Source organism: Ursus arctos, unplaced genomic scaffold (assembly GCF_023065955.2).
Source record: "Ursus arctos isolate Adak ecotype North America unplaced genomic scaffold, UrsArc2.0 scaffold_1, whole genome shotgun sequence".
In the NCBI taxonomy this organism is placed as follows: domain Eukaryota; kingdom Metazoa; phylum Chordata; class Mammalia; order Carnivora; family Ursidae; genus Ursus; species Ursus arctos.
In genome coordinates this window covers 42,712,769-42,730,498 of record NW_026622763.1, presented here as the reverse complement: position 1 = coordinate 42,730,498, position 17,730 = coordinate 42,712,769, and the positions used below count along the sequence as shown (strand labels likewise).

The 17,730-nt window shown below is 35.8% G+C and overlaps 1 protein-coding gene across 1 annotated transcript in view; it reads right to left on the bottom strand.

The window, feature by feature from the left end:
• SLC4A10 (solute carrier family 4 member 10) overlaps positions 1 to 17,730 on the bottom strand; it is a 287,806-nt gene that overhangs the window by 7,073 nt on the left and 263,003 nt on the right. Inside the window, exons 20-23 of the mRNA XM_057318172.1 lie at positions 16,789 to 16,857; positions 11,234 to 11,407; positions 10,336 to 10,458; positions 1,258 to 1,325 (exon numbers count right to left, since the gene is read on the bottom strand). Of these exons, the coding sequence (XP_057174155.1) occupies positions 1,258 to 1,325; positions 10,336 to 10,458; positions 11,234 to 11,407; positions 16,789 to 16,857 (434 nt within the window). The remainder of the gene's footprint in view (positions 1 to 1,257; positions 1,326 to 10,335; positions 10,459 to 11,233; positions 11,408 to 16,788; positions 16,858 to 17,730) is intronic.

Below are 17,730 nucleotides of genomic sequence, written 5' to 3'. Positions count from 1 at the left end.
TTTAAGAGGAACACCAAAGGTCTGGAGCAAAACCTTCGGTCTCACACACTCCCTCCCTTCCCAGTCTGGACATACGTTCTTTAGTTCCTCAAATCCAGCAGCCCTTAGTGACTCAAAGCATGAGATCAACCAGCTTCCAAAAGAATGTCATATGAATACATGTATTCCATGATATTATATGACAAAGAGACTTGTAAGCAAAAGAGTTTAGAAAATGCTGGATTAAATAAAATTAAACTTTAAAAAAATTACAGTACCACTTGGGTTCTTCAATATGCCAGAGTGCATTGTGAATCTCCAAACTAGAATGCAGTATGGAAATGCATCTAACCAAAAAATCCTTTCAAGAGAGGCACCGTATGAGACTAAGTTTCTACAACATACACTTGGAAATATATCGATTCGATGAAACAATCAACAGGATTTTAAAACTTAAATATTTCTTAAAAAAAGATAAAATGACTTTCTATGATAACATGGTAGATAACTATATTTTAAAAATTTTACCTAGGGAATGTGGTTTTACAGCAGACCCTGAAGATCTAGAAGATTCCACTTTTTTTGTTAACATTATGATAAATTTCCTCCTCAGAGAAAAGTTTTCTCTCCTTTGTTACCGGCATGGCCTTAAATTATCCGTAAGCACTCTGAGACCATGTATATGGCTTATATGCATACATATAATTTTTGGCCAAATTCTTTCGTAAGTCTTTATTATAACACATAGGAGTTTGCATTCTTTTGCTATGTCTTTGTGCCTAAAGACGACTAGCATATTTTGGAGAGTTACATAAATATTTCCAAAAATGACTGGTATAACTGAATCCTTCAACTCAGGAAATAGATCATCTCTTTGGAAGTGCCATATTTTAGGGGTAACCTAAAAGAGTTCAAACATTTACCTGGGATCAATTTAGTGAATACCTAGGCCATTTATCCTGGCATTGAATCTCTACCCGTCTTCAATAGCTACTTTTAGAGGTTGTGAAGGACAGCTTTTATATACATTACAAATATGAGAAGGAAAGACCACAGACAACAGTTGCCCGCCACCCCTTTATTTTAAGCTACTTGGCCATACTCACACAGTTATTAGTGTCAGAACTTAGTACTAGGACAGGGTAATCTAATTCCTAGTTTCAGTTCTTTCTCTCTAACACGGCTTCCACAAACCTTTGTAGGAATCCACACAGTAGGAAATTCTTAAGTATATAACAACACGTGCCATGACTCAGAGCTTTTACATGTATATCTTACCTATAGTGCCCTTCCAAAGGGAGCTGCACCGTGCCCTCATCTTCCATAGCGAGCATACTTTGTTCTTCCTGGAAAGACAAATGTAAAATATATGAAGTGAACCTGATGAGTCTCCATTTTACATTAAAGAAGAAACACAGATTAATGTTTCACTATCTCATTAACCTCAGGACCTTCACTTTGTTTGCACTTATTAATGCTAGCACAGGTCCTCTCAATAAAGCACCAGCTACCAAGAACATAAGTAATTAATGAGAGTCTCATACCACAAAGTAATTTAAATGCTAACAACAATCTCCTTCATGTCACTCAATGTAAAACGTGGTTAATTTCCAAGCAGATTTTTTTTTTAATAATCCAAATCTTAAAAGGAAAAACGTATGGGCGATGTAATTGTTTTCATTGTTATACAATTTAAATCACAATCCCAGAATGCTCTGTTAGAGGGGAATGAAGGATATACTTAGTGCAGTGGTTCTCAAACTTTATTTTACATCAGAATCTCCTAGAGGGCTTTAAAAAAATACAGATTGCTAGGCCCCCACCTCCAGAGTCTGATTCAGTAGTAGGTCTGGAGTAGGGCCCAAGAATTTACATTTCTAGTAAGTTCCCAGGTGATGCTGATTATGTTGGTCTAAGGATTACACTTTGAGAACAACTGCTCTAGAGACTTTTTCCAAGACAAAAGATAACTTCCTATATGGACCGAAACACAGGTGTGCTTTCCACTAGACATATCGTAGGCTTTTGTTTTATGCCGCAGATTTCTTCTCACAATGACAATACCCTACCCTTCCCCAAAGGATAGAAATACTTCATGTATTCATTTCTTCATATATAACACTTTAAAACCATGTCTTTAGGATACAGATAATCTTAACCCACCATATTAAAATTCATGGTTTAGTTTTCAATAATGTTGTCAGCCTTTTTCCAAATACCAAAAAAATTTAGTTATCTATAGATTATAACTCCTATATAATGCATTTATTTTCAAATGGGTCAATTAACAGTGCTCAAGTTCAGAGAACAATTGAGGGTCATTTAAAAATGTTAGAATCATTAGCTCTAACTCCAGAAATGGAATTTTATTTTATTTTATTTTATTTATTTTTATTTGAGTATAGCTGACACACAGGCTACAAAAGTTTCAGGTGTACACATAGTGATTCAACATCTCTATGCATTATGCTATGCCCACAAGCATAGCTACCACCTGTCACCATACAACACTGTTACAATACCACCGACTATATTCCCTACGCGGTGCCTTTTATTCCGTGACTTATGCATTCCATAACCAAGAGCCTGTATCTCCCACTCCCTTTCACGTATTTTGCCCATCCCCCAGCACCCCTTCCCTCTGGCAGCCATCAGTTTTTTCTCTGTATTTATAGTTTTGATTCTTTTTGTTTCTTTATTCATTTGTCTTGATTTTTAGATTTCATGTATGAGTGAAATCATATGGCAACGGTCTTTCTTAGTCCGACATTTCCCTCAGCGCACTACCCTCTAGGTGCACCTGTATTTTCGCTAATGGCAAGACCTTATTCATTTTTATGGATGCACAATATCGGAAATGCAATTTTAAGTTAGAGATGAAGACCTAGAGAAAATAGGATGACCCTGGAGGCTCATCCCTCTTTTAGTAACTTAGCAGTATCTTGGCTGATCTAACTGAGCTTCCAGAAAGACATGACCTTTGGTTGATGTCATTTCTGGCAGGCAAGGCCATTCCTACCACCATCCAGACCTTGGCCTCAACTTACATGCTGCCTCTGAAGAGTCCTTGCCGTATTTCTTGTTACTTAAAGAAACAGTGTTTTCTAGAGCCTGTTCAGCTAACCTATGAATATAAAATGTAATGTAGGCATTACACGCAGCTCTCATTTTCACTCTTGGAGTGCTCTCTGTACACATCCAACCTACCGACCAAGGCAGGCTCTTCTGCTGGGACCTTAACCATACCTCTGCCGGCCGATGCTGTGTAATAACGAGAAGCCAGGGAACTGCATGGCTCTGCTTCTTCTTCGCTTACAAGTTCCTGCCCTGGCCAACCATAAACGCTTTCTTACATTTATGCTCTGCAGTACTAATGGCACCTGTCTGTTACCCCTTAACGTTACAGGAACGAATCCTTTCTCTTTCTCTGTTGTTCTTCAAGAATATTTTTTCTTTTAAGAAATAAAAATATCAAAAAATATACATGTAATATATAGTCTGATATACCTTATATATGTATATCTTATAGTGTGTATATATATATATACTATATATATAATATCTATATTATTGTATATTATTACATGTATAGTATGCCTATTTCTCTTGTCATTGGCAGTACTATTAAAACTAATTCAAAATGAGTAGACAATACCATTGGTTTGAAATTACACATTTTAGCATTTGAGCAGAGCTAATCTGCAGCCTGGAATAAGGCATGCCTTGCAAATGGGTTAGTCACTATATATGGAACATAATACATATGTCATATTAACTTACACGCACAACACTGAGGCCATGGACTGAGCATGTGTACTCTTTAAGGTAAAGAAGTTTACTTTTTCTATAGAAACATTACCTTAATACACATGGAGGGACATAAGAGAAAACACTCAGTGATCCCAAATGCTATTTACGTAAAACCAAGATACAAGCAAAATGCAATTCTTTTCTCAGTTGTCTACTGGAAGGTAAGCTTGATATATAGTATGTTTCCTGACTAACTTGGAATAAAATGTCAAGAAGGTATGTAGAAAGGTTTAATAAAGAGTGAAATTTAAAAAGAGAGAGAGGGAGAACAGTGCCATCAGTGCTTAGGTGACCTGGCAGCAGAAAACTAAAGCTCAGGATTCAATGTAACAGCAAAAAATTGGACCAAAGCTTTGGGAACAATTTTGTTTTTTCCTCAGATGATTTTCCACTTTTCTCTCAAATTGCTTTCAATAATTATTTTGCACTCTGTGGCTTGTTAGCATGTGTGGGCTTTATACTAGTCATAATTCTATCCAAACAAAAACTCATCACCTCTAAAGATAGCATTTCCAAGCCATGCTTATCTGAAGAGAAGGGTGGCGGAGCAGCCGCTGCCTTCAGTGCCAGAAGGAAGCTGGGTGGGCCCCCGAGCTCAGGGATGGAGGGCCGGCTGCATCCCAGGCAGCACTGTGAGGAAGCCAAAAATTTGAGACTTTCTGGGGAGGAACAGTCAAATCAGGCATTGGCCGTCACGACAATGACAACCTAGTTTATCTCAATCGTACAGGAAAAGAGAGTGAGAGCACAAAGCTAACTGGGTATCCATCAGTTTCGAAGTCAGAAGTACCTTAAAATGAGTTCCATGTAGCGCTTCATTTACATGGGGGTCCATCAAAACTATGCTGAGTTCTACAACGTGGTGAAGACGTTAAAGGATGATGATCCAAGTTTACCCAAGAACGTTTGATGGGTTTCACCAATTTGACTAGAGGACTACTCATGCTGTGATTTGAATGCCATCTTTTAATTAAGATAGTCAAAGCATTTTTCAGATACTACGTAAGTGAAGGATAGTTAATGCAATATCTGGTAAAAGGCAGGAAAATCGAGGCTTAAAAAAAAACAAATCTGATCAATGGCGCTCAAAACACTTACTCAGCATGCTTATGCTAGGCACACAGTGAGTACTCCAGGAGCTACTCATGAATCCATTTATGAAATACGTATTGAAGGTAATCTACATGGCAGTGTTCCGCTCGGTAGTGGTGAGATAGCAATGAAAAGACATGCGCTGTTCTCTCAGAGGATGAGAAGGGTCACTGTACAAAATACAGGAAGAGAGGAAGTAGTAGCTGAGCCAGTCTTATTTGATCAGTTTGCTGGAGGAAAGGAAGAAACTCCAGAAACAATGTAGGCCAAGAATAAAAAGTAGCAATAAATATGACAATGAAGGACAAGTCTGGCTAGAGCCAAAGGCCTGTGCTAAGTAAAAAATAAAACTGGAGTTAAATTGTAGAGTGTTTTGAGGCACCTGGGTGGCTCAGTCAGTGAAGCGTCTGCCTTTCTGCTCAGGTCATGATCCTGGGGTCCTGGGATCGAGTCCCGCATCGGGCTCCTTGCTCAGGGGAAGTCTGCTTCTCCCTTTCCTTCCCTCTCGGACCCTCCCCCAACTTGTGCTCTCTCTTGGATGTGTGCATTCTCTCTCTCAAATAAATAAACGGGATCTTTTTTAAAAACTGTGGTGTCTTTTTTTTTTTTAAAGATTTTATTTATTTATTTATTCGACAGAGATAGAGACAGCCAGCGAGAGAGGGAACACAAGCAGGGGGAGTGGGAGAGGAAGAAGCAGGCTCCCAGCGGAGGATCCCGATGTGGGACTCGATCCCAGAACGCTGGGATCACGCCCTGAGCCGAAGGCAGACGCTTAACCGCTGCGCTACCCAGGCGCCCCCTAAAAACTGTGGTGTCTTTTGATTGGTAGGAAGTATGGATCTGAATTATATTTTGTGATAGCATAAAAAATGATTCATCTATCATGACAAATGCTCTACCTTTAGTGAAATAGGCAGCATCTGTTACTATATCCACTTCTCAGGTAAAATCTGTAACTGTAGGAACCCTCAAATAGCTCAAAGTGGGAACAAGAGCGGACAGCCAATGTTCGCAAAGATGGTTAGAGTATTAGAGAAAATATTCAGCAATTTTAGAATTCTTAGATCTTAAAAAATGGAAGGGACTTCAACAATCAAGTTTGACCCCCCGTTTATTTTATCCAAGAGGAAAACAAAGTCTATAGAACATAAGCGTCGGACCACTTCCTTCTTTGATTACTAATAAAACAGATAATGCTGCAAATGTTTTACACACACACACACACACACACACACACACACACTACTTTGAAAGTCATAAAATGTGATGTGTCGAAGAGGTATGTATTAAAACTTCCAATAGATAGAAGAACCAGTCAGTACATACAACTACTCACTTCAACAATGAAAGCTAAAAAAGAAAAATGGGGAGGAGTAATCTATATAGAATTCATAGAAATAATTGGATGTGACATGTTTTCATCAGAATATTTGGTTCAATATCGCTAAGTGACTTATCTAAATTATTATAAAATACAGGACTTTTGATAGAGTAACCTCGGATTTAGAAGATTATATTCTGGAGATATAGATATTGTGGTTTTAGAAAAGGTCTTATTTCACATTTTAGCATGCATCAGAAGGACCTGGAGGTCTCCAGATTTCTGGGCCTATCCGCAGAGTTTTGATTCAATAGGTCTGGAATGTGGTCTAAGAATCTGCATTTCTAACAAGTTGCCAGGTGTTGGCTGATGCAGCAGAGGTCCTAGAAGGACACTTTGAAAATCACTGCTTGATGCAGAATATGTTCGGCTTACTCTTAGGTTTAATTAGAACTAACATTTGCTTGTGTAATAATTAGGTCATGCTTCCCCAATCCACAACCAATTCTCATCTTTCTTAGCAGTAAGACCTGCCCTGTAATTTGTTTAATTGCATTAATTGCACTTGTTCTTAGTTTGCTTTTGCATCTTCTTGGCCTCGCTCATGATCCTTCCTCATACAGATCACAAGTCTCACTTGCCTCTTTTTGTTTTTCCCATAGCATATATGTTAGAATGAACCTCCCGTAAACCAAGAAGTGTCAATATCATGATCGCTGCCCAGAGCTGAATTTTCAGGATTTATCTAACATTAACTGCCTTCTACCCCCCCACCCAGGAGCGAACATTCTGCTGGGGCTTTCTGCTTTTAACAGCAGCCCTTTTGTCAAATGTGTACAATGTCCTAGAGAATATTTAAGTAGGAAGGAAAGCATGTTGGTACTCTGAGCACATTTGGACATCCAGAATTTGATTCTGCAGTCTTCCCTTTACACAGAGCAATGTGCAAAATGTCAGGGTTCCAATATTCATTTCTATCCTGATTATAATCCTTTCTTTCTAAAAACTGAAGCATATGCATATGCATATGCATGAAGTACATGAAAATTTGGAACAGAAGCTCTGCGACCTTGGACTGGCCTGTGTAGCTATTTATTCTGCTTAACTCATTATTGAATTTTAAGGTCAAACTAATGTTTTCTCAATGCCATAAGACCAGAAGCGGGCTACTGATAAGAAAACCCTGGAGGATAAAGGTACAAGCTTGTAACTATCATCAAAAGGACAAGAGGTGAGCCTACTTTAAATTCGAGTCTCAGGGAGCTGAACATTTTCTGCTATTTACCATCTTTCCAGATCACAATCAAAGTTACTCAATTAATTTGAACAATGACAGAAATGCAGCATTTCTGGAGAACTTGTCCATTTACCACCTGAACGCACAATTTCTTAGAACACTGCACCTTGGTATAAGATGCCACTGTAAGAAGATCACAGCCATCAGTGGAGTCCATAGCCTCAAGAAAATGAAATATGGATATCTGGGTGACCAAATAGAAAACCAACCAGAATTTAAGTTCTAGTGCAATCCTTCTTAAATCATCCCGTTTGCTATACTCATCATACACTTTTAGTAACTAATTCCAAGTTAGAAAGCGAACATCTTTAAACTTCCTCTCCAGTTGTCGGATGGAGAGTTATCTTTCTTGGCACTGGTCAGAACTATATTTAAATGTTCAATAATGAATTGTGTCCTCATTGTATTATTGATTCTCTTGGTTCTTTCCATGCAGTGAGATTCACGCGCAAGCATCATCACATTAATCTATTTCCGATTTTAAAGGTCTGTAAATCTGCCTGATTAACGTATTGTAAGGCATTTCCCCCTACTTTTTCTCATACTCAGATCTGAAGGATACAGCGGTAAATTTGCCTCAATAAATCTTTAATCTATTTTTGCCTCCTTTTGGAAAACATGAATTCTAGGAAATTTAGTAAGATTTGATTACTTCTAAAATACATGTTTTCATAATCAAAAAACAGTAAACACCCATTGGAGTAGAGTGGATTTATGATGTAAAAAAGTTAGAAGCTTATTCGAATAGGGTCTCTGCCTATATGAGATTAATAAATTTCAAAATGGACATCTGGCACATGTCCATATACCATACATACGCAGCTTCAGGAGTGGTTCTGGGCAATGGAAATGACAGATGAGAATAAATTTATGATTACTATCAAATTTGTTCTCCCCTATTTCATAGACACATAAAGGGTGAATCTAAAATTTTCCTTAAATGACAAAAGGGAAGAATATTAAACATAATATGTTATATATACATATCATTTTTCATTTTACAAAGTTCTAGAAGGGCAAGAATGTTCCACAGTATGGATATAGCCTAGGGAGAATGCTGTGAAAGGGATGATTATATGGCTGGGGCTCTTGTTAACTCTTTCTATGGAGGTAGTAGAGACATTTGAACAGGAAATCAAAGCAGGAAATTAAAGCAAAATTACATTTATAAGTTACTGCCTTAGTATATTTAATAGTACTCTCATTATCAGAAAGACTGAAGGGATATGGCCAATGAGTTTTATATTCATAATTGTCTCAGGGTCAATGAGTTTTATATTCAGACTTGTCTTCTTTGGAATATAAACTTTCTTGGGGATTATCTTCAACCTGCATAATTTTAATTACATCCAGTACAGATAATTTAAACCTACAGAATTTTTATATTCCAGTGTCCATCTTATTTACATTTAATTTATACCAAATTCTGTCATATTCTTCTTGAATGGTATCTGAGGAGGAGACCAAATCTTTACTAAAGCCTAAAAAGAAATATCCTAGCTAAGGCATTATTTTTAAAAATCTCTCATACTCAAATAAGAATATGTCAAACAGAAAATAAAGAAATAATGTTTTATGAAATTTCTGATGTTGTATTAATATTAGTAGACATATGTTTCTAAGTATTCCTTCTCCATTACTTGGGAAAATTAAAATAATTGTGCAAAATTAAGATACATCATCATGATCAATTTCTAAAGTGGGAATCCATTGCCAGCAATGGGACACTACAGAAAAGTAAAGGAATGCCAGCCAGTCACATATTAGAGAGCCATACTTGTAAAAACATCTGAGGAGAAATTTCATTAGACTTTGTGGCGTAATCTGACTTCACCAATTGACTGAGTAAAACCTAGAACCACTGAAATGTTTGCAAACAAATTCCCCAAATGAGAGAGGAATATATCCATGGTTTGCGAAACTATGTTGTAGACAGAAAACTGAGCATATGTACAGACCCCCTTGCAGAAGAAGGAAAGTGGAAAGAATTCTCACCAAATATTCTTTCATCTTCATTTCTATTCACATGGAAATGTTGTTCTTATGTTTTACAATCTATGAACTCAATCATGCTGGTAAATGGTATACTGGTCATTTTTTTCCCCATATAGACCCTTTTTGGTTTTTATAGAAAGCACTTTTTAAAAATATTATGGTTACTAGCCTTCAAAGGAGACCCAGACTTACACATGAACTTTAAATATGCCATAAAACGTAAAACAAATCATCTTAATGCATGAAACAGAATAGGATAGATCAGTAGTCCACGGAAGTAATTAAATCCCCCAGTTTTTTCAAACTACACTTACTCGATCTTAAATCACTTTGAAAGCAGATCAGATCATAAGCATTTCATCTATTTCAAAAATAACTTCTTTTATCTTCTGATTGGAATTAGAATCTTACTATTAAAATTTTGTTCCTTAGAAAAATACCAACAAGAATACTGTCTCTTTCATTCTTTCTCACATATTCAACCAAAAAGCAACCATTGAGGGACCCTAACTTGGAAACAGTTAAGCATCAGTAAGGTTCTGCCATCCACAAGGGAGGGAATAGAAAAGCAAAGCTCACAATTTGGATAATGAAGTACAAAGTGTTTGCATATTTCACAAGGGTTTGGTTTCCTCATGTAAGATCTGTGTTCTCTCTGTGTTCAAGTTTCAACTTTATGATTTTAAGCATTAATTTTCCAAACATTAATAGTCCACCTGTGGTTGTTAGTAACTGCTATCTAAAGATAAACACAATGATTTGGTTTTGCAAGGAGCTGTTACTGTGCAAATGTTCCATTTGCTTCTCTTTGTAAGATACCGATTTCACTCTGACTTACTTCTTTTTCAGCATCTTCTAGTTTCTTTTTCTTACTCTCGGGCATTAAATCATCCAACCAGCTGAGTTCCCGTTTTGTAAACAAAAAGTCCATCAGTTTTCTTACAAATACCAGAGCTAACACCTGAAGCAAATAATAAAATAATTTAAAACAGGGAAAAAATAAAAATGGGAGAGGTAACTTTGTTGTTTTTTTGGTGGAAACAAGTCAATTTCAATTAAGACTGATATTAAAGTGACACTTGAAGACATGTGTATATAATAGACATTGTACTTTTGCATCCTTCATTTCCTTTTCTTACCACATCCCCAGAATAACAGCTCTGATTTTATCCAGCAAAGGAGTCACTTAAAGAAGCTATCTCAAAAAAAAAAAAAAAAAAAGAAAGAAAAAAAGAAAACCTACAAAATATATTTGACTGTTTCTCAAATAGATATAGTTAATAGTTTGCATTATTTTAAATGAACATTAAACCATTCTTATCTATGTTGATAATATTTTAATTAATAGTCATTCAAATTCACTATATTTTTGGAAGTATTTGAAATTTATCCAAAATATTTAATAAAATTTAATTTTAACCACCCCTGAGTTTTTCAGATTTGCTAGTATATCTTTAATGTTACATTTTGAAAGTTTATGTTTTTCTACCCAACCTCAATTAATTCAAACCATTATGAATATTTAGAATGATAGAGACAAAACTAAAATGAATCACGGAAATTCACATATAATCTCAAATCCTATCTTAGTCACTAGCTTTAGCAGCTAAAGTTTACATCGTGGTTTCCCATAATTGTTCAAAATGACTCTACTGTTCCAATTTCAATTTTATGTGTTTCCAAAGAGAGCAGAAAATCAGAGGAGGAGAAAAAAAATTGACTTAGAAATTTCATACCATCATGGGAAAGACAATAGCAGCTCTTGAAACTTTTATTATCCACAAAAGGCCAAGGCAACTCATCTGAATCACTGTGAAGAGATGGACTTTTCGAAGTGGTACATGCCTTAGATATATAAAATCTGGCTGATGTTTTGCGGGCATCCAGAAGAGCTTTATTCTATCAAAGAACTAAAAGATAAACAGACTAAATTGCTTTTCAGAGACAATAAAGTAAGACAAGTAGATGTTTAATATGGTCCAAAATATCACACTTAAGTTGACAGCTGGGCATCGGGACAATGGGACTGATATGCATACACTCTAAAATGCATAATTTCCGTTTCATAATATCCACATTTATTGAATATGGAGACAGGCTATAAGAGTTTAGAAGAGTTTAAAAATATTAAAGCCAATGCTAACCGTTGCTACCTGGGAGAGTGTAGCCTTGAGAGACAAAACGCAATCACCATCCTCTTTTCCATTATCACAACACAAAGCTCTTCCTTTTATTTGCCCACTAAGCATCATGGTCCATTCTCTGTCCTCTTCTTTCCTGAAAGAGCTCATCCATACCCATGGTTTCAACTTTCACATGCTTGTTAGAGACTTCCAGACCTAGGTCTCTACTTCAGCTCTCTCTTGCCAGAGCTCTCCACCCACATCCTGCTGCCGAGTGGGATGTGTTGACTCTGCTGTTTTGGCCTGGCCACATTGACCCCCAGCGAGGTTTTGAGGCTGTCTTTACAAACACAACAGCTTAGCCACAAAGATTTAACCTAGATGAATTGCTGTTAATCAAGTCTCTTTCAGAGCAAACTTTGTTAATTTGATTTCTTGTTCAGTTTCTTCTAGTGCACTGTCAAGCCATTTACAATGTTTTCAATTGTATTTTATTAAAATTATTTTCACCTGGAACAGTTATTTCTGTTTAAATTTTACCATGAAGACAGTACAATTATTTTTGGACTATACGGTATTATTGTTCCACTTTCAATTTTGATTTTTATCTACCAAAGCAAATTTCTCAATTCAAATTTTATAGATTAAATTTTCACAAGAAGCTTAAAACTTCAATCACAGTTTACTCACTAACAAATTGTGCTGCATGTTAGTTTTATTTTACGTGGACCATTTTGTTTAATTTTTTTCAGGAAAATTTTTACAGTTTTTAATGTTTCCAACAAGAAGTGGTTATTTAGAAAATGATGGTCTCAAGCACCATCAGTGATATTTCATGCCATTCCTATAGTAATGTCTATTACTTCAAAAGAATGATATTTGATTTTACTTCTTGGCTAATTTATGAAAAAACTGTAACCAATTCTCATCAAATACCCCAAAATTACTCCAATATGCCAAGAGACAAATATCCATGGGGTTAAATGTTAGGGTCAAACATCCTTTTTTTATGCAAATTTTGGTTAAAAAAGATGTTAATATAATATATAATTAATAATAAAATAAATAAAATATAAATATAAAATATATAAATATAAACTATATTAAAAATATAAAATATATAAATATAAAAATAATAAAATAAAATAATACAAAAGGATGTTACTATAACATGTAATATTACATATTAATATATTTAACAATATAATAGGAACCTCAAACTCAAATCCATCTTTTCTTCTCGGTCCTTTGACTTATGGCACAGCCTACCTACCCTTCTTCCCTCAGTCATCTAAACCAGAATCATATGTAGCTTACTTCATCCACTGTTCATGTACTTATTTATATTCATTAATGCCTTCCAAAATCATTTATTGAAATGTACTTCCATGCAAGTACCAAGTGCTGAATTTCTTTTTCTTGGTTCATCCTTCTCCGTATTGTCTCCAAATATTTCATTAGGTCTTCTTATTCCTATCTCCTAAATATCTCTTTAAGGTACAGTCATTAAACAAAGAAAATTTGGTGATTGGTGGAGGTGGGAATAGGGAAGAAATAAAGTAAAATCCTCTGGCTTATAACTGAATGTTTCAGTTTCTATAGAACTCATTTTTCCCAGCCACCATTTCTCCATTTGGGAAGCTGTTATTGCATAAGTGTACTTCAGTGTGTGGGTGCTTCAATTGTTATTGTTTAAATGGCACATTTGCTTTACTTTGGATTCCTGAAGTGTTGGAATGAATATAGATGTGGTTATATATCTGAGTACAGAAACAGCATTCGTAAGAACACTGTGATCTGTTTTTTCTGCCATGTTGCACAGTGAGAAGCCTAGATAATATGTTTCATAATATTGCCAAACAGTCAGGTAGCATATAAATTCCTTCAACATATAAGGTAACTAATTGACATACTCCTTGAAGTATTGGTACTCAGTACATGCATATTACTACTCAAGTAACGATAATCATGATATATGTATCCTGAGTTTTGCACTTAGCTTTTATCTTGTCCTAATATCAATAATATTCCATTCCTCCACGCAGTTAGCCACAAAATCCCAAATAGGAATTTCGACTTTCTGAGTTGGGGGTTCACTTAAATCTTCACTAACCTTGTTTCTCAGTGTGAGACCCTGCTTACTGCTTCATTTGTGCTATTTAAAACTCATTATACTTTTCTCATGGGCCTTTAATAATGTTTTCCTCAATCTTCATTTGAGAGATTCACACCCCAAATAATTCCAAAACTTGACATTCTTGTTTAGTTCTAAACCTCATGGGTATAAAATCATGTGAGTGGAATTAAGGGGGAAAATCTGTTGAAACCTATCAAAATGATTTTACTTTGTTTCTTAAACTTCTGCTGCTGTATTTATGTGAGCCTGGGGCCTAATAATAAATACTTTTCACTTACAGATGAAATTAGTACTCGTGGAACTTTTGCCAAAGGCAAAAAACAGTAAAACAAATAAACAAAACCTCTTCAGTACTCTTCTCTATCTGCCTACCAAACCAAGTCTTTCAAAATACACTTTTCATACACGAAATTATAAATTAGCAAATTAAATCTTATTAGAGTAAAATTTAAATGCATAACACACTTCTCAACCATTTCCCTCTCCCAAGTAAATTTTACCCAAGCGTAAGGAAGAACAGTCATAGTACCTATTTTCGGTGTCCAGTGATCTTTCAATGACTTCATATTGAAATTTTGCCTCGGTTCTGACATCTAGTACCTTCCTAAAGCTGAAGTGCTTTTTCTTCTCCCAAAGTCTGAAACTGGTTGGTTGTTCATTCAGGAAGAGGGTTTCTGTGCTCCCTGTCCCTTGGTGTCAAGAGTTTAGCTAAGCTACCCCATGGTTTTGCTGCCTTGGCATCCATTTTGTTTGGCTAAGCAGCCTGTGGTCACCTGAACCGACACTAGTTCCTCATGTAGGCACATGCCCTAGATAACAGCCAGCAGAGTCACAAGTAAATGTAAGTTCCTGAGATGACTCCCCCAGATGTCCTTGCAGTCAATAGTCTCCCCTAACTTCCAGGGCCTTCCCCTTACGTGCTCCTTAGATAAGACCCGCCTGGTGCTTACCAAAACTCTGCTTTTTATTTGAATTGATCAATCAGCCTTAGATCAGAAACCCCAAAGCACTCCACCCACAAATCCTAACAAAGGCTTGTGCCCCAGGTCTTGATTCTTTCTCCGTCTGCACTCTGCCTTGACTTCCCCATACAGACCCTTAAGGTACTTCCTCCCGGACCTGTGAGTAATAAATTATCTACTTCAATTTCTCTTCTAGTCTATCCTTGACTCACAGCTTGTCATCCAGCACCCTGTGCTCCACTTCACATGTGTGAATTTAACAAATTCATAATAGGTAACATTTCTTTCATGTCTTTGAACAGCAATGAAACTAGCTGTGTCATAGAAAAAGCAGCAGTTAATGTTTTCCTTTGGCCAACAAAAAATAAACTACACTTTACAATAAATAACCCTCAAAATTAGTCTCCTTTCAAGAAAATTTAAGTGTTTTAGATCAATGATGTTAAGTGAGAAGACAAGATTTTTCAAAGGCAAATTTAAGTAGAAATCATGTGGCTTTCTTCCCTGGGTCTCTCTGCATCCTCTCTTCTTATAAGGACCCCCATCATTGCATTTAGGGTTCACCCTAAATGCTGGATGAGCTCATCTTGAGATCCATAACTAATCCATCTTCAAAAACTCTATTTCCAAATAATGTCACATCTGAGATTCCAGGTGGACATGACTGGGGAGAACACTATTCAAGCCACTATAGTATCATGAGCATGAATAATTTGCCAACCGCCTCTCCAAAGATATAGGATACCATTGTGGTTACTTTAAAATGTGTCCATGAATTCTTCAATACTGCCTCTTCAAGAGATGGAGTCTAATTTCCCTCCATGTGTGCAAGCTGGACATAATGACTCACCTCTAACAAATGGAAAAAAATGGAAGTGACCATGTGTAACTTTGGAGACTAAGTCAAAAGGCACAATGACTTCACCCTCACTCTCTCTCACATTGCTCACTCTGACGGAAGTTAGCTTCCAGGTCATGAGGGCACTTAAGTGTCCTATGGAGAGCCTGTCTGGCCAGAAACTGAGGCCTCCTACCAACAGCCACAGAGGAACCGATGCCTTTTCCCACAGCTGTGTGGTAAGCCATCTTGGACATAGGTCCTCTAGTCTTAGTCAAGCTTTTGGATGTCTGCGGCCCTCGTCCACATCCTGATGGCAACTACATGAGACATCTTGAGCCAGAACCACCTGGCTAATCTGTTCCCAAATGCATGACCCACACAAACTGTGAGATAATAAATGTTCATTGTTTAAAAGTCACTAAGTTCATTGTAATTTGTTATGAATTGTTATGTAATTTGTTAATAGAAAATTAATACAACTATATTAAACCAATACTTACTTAACTAATAAGTTTTCCTTTATACCTTGAAATTGCCTTACCCTATACCTTTATTTTTAGTTTAATTAAAAAAAGAATTCTATAAATATCATTGTACTAATAATAGAAAAAACAAACATAAAAGGGAAAAAAATCACCCAGGATCTCACTCCCTTAATAAATTGTTTTTATATCTCTACCTTCTTTTTTGATCCATTCACACTCACAGCTTTATAAACCTATATGGTAGGTACAGCTTGTGTTCCTACCTTTTTGCTCTGCATTAAGCCATAAGCATTTTTGCCATGTTCCTTTTATGGCCATCATAATTACCAATCTTAAATGACTGTAACATAGACCACTTAATTATTTTACTGCTGATGGATAATTGGGTTATTTCCAATATTTTGATAGTATGTGTTACAATGAACATCTTTGTGCATACAGTTCTTCTTTTCTGTTCCATATACATGATTACAGTATCAAAGATTACAAGCATTTGGTTATATTTTGAAATGTACTGTTATGAGTTTTCTAAGAGGGTTGTAAAGTCTAAACCTTATACAGTTTTAATATAACTTATGGTAAACAAAAGTACCTTAAGATTAGGAACCAGTTTGAAGAAATTTAATTGTGGTCTGAAAGCTGCTCCTCAGATGATGTCATTTTCTTAGTTATCACATGATTTAGCATCAATAGACTTAAGATAAGTGATCACAGATGTGCGTGGTTTACTGTAAGCAATTTACCTGAATTCCCTTTAGAGATGAAGCACCCATATAAAGAAACACTCCATACAGCACTGGCATGGGAATAAACTGTAAAAGAACAATTGGAGAAAATATAGAAGTTATTTTCAAATAACTGGTCATGCTATTTTTCACTTACCAAAGAAAAACACAGAAAAATAATATTTTAGAAGCAATATAGGGCAGAGCCAGAAGCCCCGGGTTCAAATCCTAGCTTTAGCACTTTTTAGCTGCATAACCTTAGGTAAGTTACTTAAGTTTTCCTGTGTGTATCTAAAAAGGGATGGTAATAATAGGGTTGTTATGATTATTTAATAGGTCAAAACCTATAAAAGGGCATATAAAAATATTAACTACTATTATGATTCTACTTTAGAGAAATTTGTATTTTGTTTCACAACGGTAAGATATTTGGATTAAAGATGAAGAATGGAACTAACATCCAGATGTTCTGACATTATACCAGATATTTGCAAACATGTGGACTCTTCACTTTTTTTCTTTTTATTGGAATAGCTCAGCATAATTGTAGCTCTATAATTACTTATATAACAGAAATTAATTCTTGCAAATATGCTTACATAAATGATTAAATATAAATAAACTTAGATAAGTGATTAAATCATTCCATTAGAACATTCAAATTATAGACAACTAAAATGAGTTATAATTTAAAATACAATTGACATACCTTGGTAATACCTGCCAAAATTCTATGACAAAATAATTACTCTTTAAAGCTCTTCAAAATAGACTCAATTATTTTCAATGTGAAGAAAATAAGTATATACAATGGTGAGGCCCATGCAGTAGTTTCATGAAATATTTAATATACGAAACTGCATATGTGGCCATGACCATTACGTGGCTCATCTCTGCAGCTTTATCTTATACTAGGTAATGTTAATTGCAAATGCATCTGACAAGAAAATAGAGACTTTA